General features: G+C 55.8%; 2 protein-coding genes across 2 annotated transcripts in view; both read left to right on the top strand.

The window, feature by feature from the left end:
• Nucleotides 1-911: 911 nt before the first annotated feature.
• On the top strand, nt 912-2,555 carry Kiss1r (KISS1 receptor). The gene is given in 3 exon segments (XM_050123562.1): nt 912-1,026; nt 1,179-1,411; nt 1,705-2,555. Coding segments are annotated over 3 exon segments (804 nt in total). The 3' UTR covers nt 2,161-2,555.
• A 2,658-nt stretch (nt 2,556-5,213) lies between these two features.
• The window catches only part of Arid3a (AT-rich interaction domain 3A), a 27,958-nt gene continuing 27,679 nt past the window's right edge, over nt 5,214-5,492 (top strand). The window contains exon 1 of the mRNA XM_050123555.1: nt 5,214-5,236. The gene's annotated coding sequence lies outside the window, so the exon portion shown is untranslated. The remainder of the gene's footprint in view (nt 5,237-5,492) is intronic.

Genomic DNA, 5,492 nt, shown 5'->3' with positions numbered 1-5,492 from the left:
GCTGGGATTAAAGGCGTGCGCCACCACCGCCCGGCTGAGGCATGGTCTTTTATTTACTTATTTTAGATTTCTGAAACAGAGTCTATGTAGCCCAGGCTGACCTAGAATTCAGAGATCCGTGCTGGGTTTAAAAACGTGAGCCATTTAAATGTATTTTTTAAAGATGCATTTTTTATGTATACAGTGTTCTGCCTGCATGCCAGAAGAGGACACCAGATCTTACTATAGATGGTTGTGACTTCTGGGAGTTGAACTCAGGATCACTGAAAGAGCAGTCAGTGCTCTTAACCTCTGAGCCATCTCTCCAGCCCCCATTTAAATGTGGTTTTATTTCGTGTGTGTGTGTGTGTGTGTTGCCTGGGAGTATCTGGGCACCACGTGTGTGCAGTACCTCCAGAGGCCAGAAGGAGGCGTGGGGTCCCCAGAGCTGGAGTCACAGACGGTTGTGAGGCCCTTGTAGGTGCTGGGAACCGAACCCCCGGTCCTCTGCAGGGGCAGCCGGTGCGCTAACCGCTCTGCGGTCTGTCCAGGTTCCCAAGGGCACGGTCTTTCAGGGCAGGGGTCTGAGCTGGTGTGAGTAGGGAGGGGTGGTCAGGATGGACACTCCCAAAACACAGGCGCCCCATGTGGTCTCTGTGCCAAAGGTTGATTGGACGCTGGTGAGTCTCGGTGGGCATGGGCTAGAGCCCACAGTGGGCGCGTTCCGGACTGTGTGGGTGTGATCGGGATGCCTAACAAACCCCAGTGTTTCCCTCCCTCCCAGCTCTCCGGGTTGTCGGGTCCCCTCAACCCATGGCCACTGCCTGCTCCTCCCAGGACATGTTCGTGTACACCTGAGTGGTCAGATATGTAGTGGGACTGGCAGGGCCCACACTCAGTCCTTGGCTTTTCCAGGTCTCGGTGCAAGCCACATGTGCCACCCTGACGGCCATGAGCGTGGATCGTTGGTATGTGACTGTATTCCCGCTGCGCGCCCTGCACCGCCGCACTCCGCGACTGGCCCTGGCTGTCAGTCTTAGCATCTGGGTGGGTGAGTGCGTTTTGGGGTGGAAATAGGGCGGGGGGGGGGGACGCAGAGGAGGGGCGTGGCACTGGTGGGGGGGGAAGGGACCCTGGCTCCTGGGCGGGACCTGTTCCCATTCTCCGACCACTGTGCTCATTCTGGGCGGGTGGCGCAGGCTCTGCAGCCGTGTCCGCCCCGGTGCTGGCCCTGCACCGCCTGTCGCCCGGGCCTCGCACCTACTGCAGCGAGGCGTTTCCCAGCCGTGCCCTGGAGCGCGCCTTCGCGCTCTACAACCTGCTGGCTCTGTACCTGCTGCCGCTGCTCGCCACCTGCGCCTGCTACGGTGCCATGCTGCGTCACCTGGGCCGCGCCGCTGTGCGCCCCGCTCCCACTGACGGCGCCCTGCAGGTGCGGGAGACTCAGGGCCAGGAGGGAGGGCATCTGGGGGGTCAGTCGGAGACTGGAGCATGTGTGCGTATGTGTGTGTGTGTGTGTGTACACGCGCGCGTAGGGGGGAGACCCACGGTGCTGATGGAGGGGATTGGAGTCCGGACTGTATGTGCATGTGCGGGGACACAGGTGAGGATAGAGTGGCGACAGGGAGCGATCGGAGCCCGGACTGTGTGTGCATGTGGTGGGGGACCCTGGGGGCACCTCGGAGGGGGTCCTGTCCCTTCCTGTTAACACCCCTGGGTCACCAGGGACAGCTGCTGGCACAGCGCGCTGGAGCAGTGCGCACCAAGGTCTCCCGGCTGGTGGCCGCCGTGGTCCTGCTCTTCGCTGCCTGCTGGGGCCCGATTCAGCTGTTCCTGGTGCTCCAAGCCCTGGGCCCCGCGGGGGCGTGGCACCCTCGCAGCTACGCCGCCTACGCGCTCAAGATCTGGGCTCACTGCATGTCCTACAGCAACTCGGCGCTCAATCCGCTGCTCTACGCCTTCTTGGGCTCACACTTCAGACAGGCCTTCTGCCGAGTGTGCCCCTGTGGCCAGCGACGCCAGCGCCGGTCCCGCGGGTCTGCACTCTCAGACCGAGCCGCAACCCACACCGCGCCGCACAGTCTGGCCGCGCACCCCGCCGATGGCGTCAGGACGCCCGAGCCTGGAAACCCTTCAATGCGCTCCCTGTGCGGTTTGCAAGAACAAACTGTTCCACTCTGAGCCAACCCCTGCCGGATAAACGAGCCCGTATTCCGTTGTTAAAAGCTTAGTTTGTGTCCGGGGTAACCCGTGTAAACCTCCTTCTCTTCCTTCTTCGGTTGGGCATCTGTGGGCCATGGTTTTGGCTGTGGTTGTGATAATTCTCTGTACTCTGCAGAGTTTGGAGATTAATGTCCCCACTTTCTGCATCTACTTCAAGACTTTGTGCTTATTAGGCAAATGCTGGACCACTAAGCTAAATTTCTCCCCATCTCTTGTCTTTTTTGAAACAGGATCTCAAATAGCCCAGGCTGGCCTCCAACCTCTGTAGCTGAGGCTGACCCTGATCTCCAGCCACGACCTTGAGACCGGGTCAGGTGGTGGCACACGCTTTTAATCCCAGCACTCTGGAGTCAGAGGCCGGTGAATCAGGTGAATCTCTATGAGTTTGAGGACAGCCTGGTTGGTCTACAACAGTTCCAGAACAGGCTTCAATGCTACAGAGAAATCCTGCCTCGAAAAATAAATAAGTAAATAAATAAATGCAAAAGTTTGGACCCTGTGTGGTGGCACACACTTGTAACCCCAGCACTTGGGAGGCAGAGGCAGGTGGATCTCTGAGTTCGAGGCCAGCCTGGTCTACAGAATGAGTTCCAGGACAGCCAGGGCTACACAGAAAAGCCCTGTGCCATTAAAAACAAACAAACAAACAACCCCACAATATAAAGGTGCGAGAGCAGAGAGAGAACTCCTCAGCAGTTAAGGGCTCGACCTAGTCTGCCACTCTCAGCACCCCAGCAGGTAGCTCACAAAGGCCAGGTGTGGGATCCCTTGGCCTCCATGTGGATGCTGGGTCCTCTTTGAGTCTCTCAGCCCCACCTTCTGGTGTTATTCTGGGACTGTCCTGCTGTGTAGCCCTGACTAGTGTCAGCAGGTTGGCCTGGAACTCACGAGAGGGAGGGCGCCCAGCACACAGTACCTGGCTGTGCCTGGCTATGGAGGCCCAGAACGTAGTGATTTCTCTAGCCTGAGGAGTCCCAGGGCTCCTCGCGCCTCCACAGCTAGTGTTGAGTTGCACCCCATCTGACTGGGTTTTTACCAGGGTCCTGGGGACCGAACCCGTCCTCAGTCGTGCAAGGCAAGCTTGTCATCGACTGAGCCGGCTCTCAGAGGAAAAAGAAAAGGTCCTTTTGGCCCCATGGAGGGAGAATGAAGCTGGAATATGGCGGCTCACTGGGAGGCCAGGGTCTGTCTCATCCCCCAGAAACACACTTCCTCCAATCAGGCCCCAGCTTCCACTACCATCACCGCCAAATTACAAATCCATTCTGAAGTTAATCTCTCCCCAGAAGTCCATGTACCACCACCTATTGGGAAGGAGGTGTTTTAGAGAGGGGGCTACGGGAGGTCACATAACTGCGCATCGGAGAACAGCGGTGGTGGCGCATGCCTTTAATCCCAGCCCAGGCAGAGGCAGGTGGATCGCTGTGAGTTCGAGGCCAGCCTGGTCTACAGAGCTAGTTCCAGGACAGAGAAACCCTGTCTTGGAAAAAAAAAAAAAAAAGGGGGGGGGAAAGAAAAGAAAAACAAAAAGAAACAAAAGAGAAAGAAGGAAAAGAGAAAGTCAGACAATGATGTGGCCACGCGCAGGGCCTCTTTTGGGAATTCAACTTTGTGATAAACTCAGAAGGTTCATGAATTCAAGGCCATCATGGGCTACGCGTTGACACCCCGTCTAGACGGAAAAAGCTATCTAAGAGAAAATAACTCCAGGCTTCAGTTTCTTCCGGGCTAACTTGGGAAGCTGGCTTTTTAGGGGCAATGGCGCCACCCGGCGGCCACTCAGCACTCCATACCGAGCCAGCCTGGGAGCAGTTCCGCTGGCGCCCGGCAGGGGGCGCGCACGCCTTGCGGACCCCGGAGACGTCGGGGTCCTACGAGGCCGGGCAGTAAGCTCGCCACCTGGACCTTCTGCTAAATACATCCCGGACATAAACGGAACCGGCAGATTTCGGCATTTGCCTTTAAATATTCTTTTGCCAGGCGTGATAGTGCGTGCTTTTTAATCTCAGTACTTATGGTGGTAGAACTCTGTGAGTTCAGGCCCAGCCTGGTCTACATAGCCAGCTAGGGCTGCGCCCCTGGTGCATTGTCAGACTCCATTTGCATACACACATACATACACATAAATACATACATACACACATACACACACTACATACATACACACAAATACATACATACACACATACAAACACACATACATACACACATACATTCACACACATACGCACAAATACATACACACATACATACACACACATACACACATTCATACATACACAATACATACATACATGCATATATACACACATACATACACACAAACACACACATATATACATACACACACACGCATACATACACATATACATACATAACACACACACATATACATAAATACACATACATACACACAATACATACATGCATATATACAAACATACATACACACGTATACATACACACATATATACACACATACACACATATATACACACATACACACATATATACATAAATACACATACACACATACATACACACATATATAAATACATATGAGGAAGAGACTGGTCAGTCGTCCTCATCAGCTTAGACCATGAAACCCAACATGGACAAGTTCAACAGAGCCGCCATATACGGGCTGCCCATGCGTGCTTCACATACAGTGATAGTTTATATGTAGAGTAGCATATGTAACGTTTTGGCTGCATTCACTATCTAGGCACTAGGGTCAGTATGGTTTGCGGGGCGCTGTCCAAACTCTGGGGGACCCACAAGGTATCGAGATCAGTGTACGACTGCGGCCAAACGAGCTGGCTCCGCCTGGGGCCACGCCCCGGCAGGTCAAGGTGTGGAGGCGACGTCTGCGGCCACCTGCGGCGTCCGAATCACCCACCGCGCCGGACTTGCCCTCTCCCTCAAAGCGGCTTTTGAGGGGCTCAGGCTGCTCAAGAGCCCCCAACAGCAAGCACTACCCACGGGGAGCTTGCAGAAGTGGGGGGTTGCCCTGAGCACGGACGCTACCCACTAGGTAACTCTGAGCCGAGCTCACACCGTGCCTCAGTTTCCCATCCCGCAAAATGGGGGCTAAGAAGCAGGCACTCTACCAAGACGCACGCGGAGGGCCGAGCCGGCTAAAGGTCGGTCCTCCTCCCTCGCTCCTAGGCGGGGTCGTCACGGGTCCTCGCATTTCCTCGAACGCGCGCGCAGCCCAACTCCGTGCTTTTGCGCACGCAGCGCACTCCCCCGCGAGCGTCCGCGTCCCCGCCCCCCCCCGCCCCCCCCCC

Source organism: Alexandromys fortis, unplaced genomic scaffold, assembly GCF_014885135.2.
Source record: "Alexandromys fortis isolate MF-2015 unplaced genomic scaffold, M_Fortis_MF-2015_v1.1 scaffold_221, whole genome shotgun sequence".
Lineage (NCBI taxonomy): Eukaryota > Metazoa > Chordata > Mammalia > Rodentia > Cricetidae > Alexandromys > Alexandromys fortis.
Note: the sequence above shows the minus strand (reverse complement) of the source record. Positions and strands in the feature narration are given on the sequence as shown.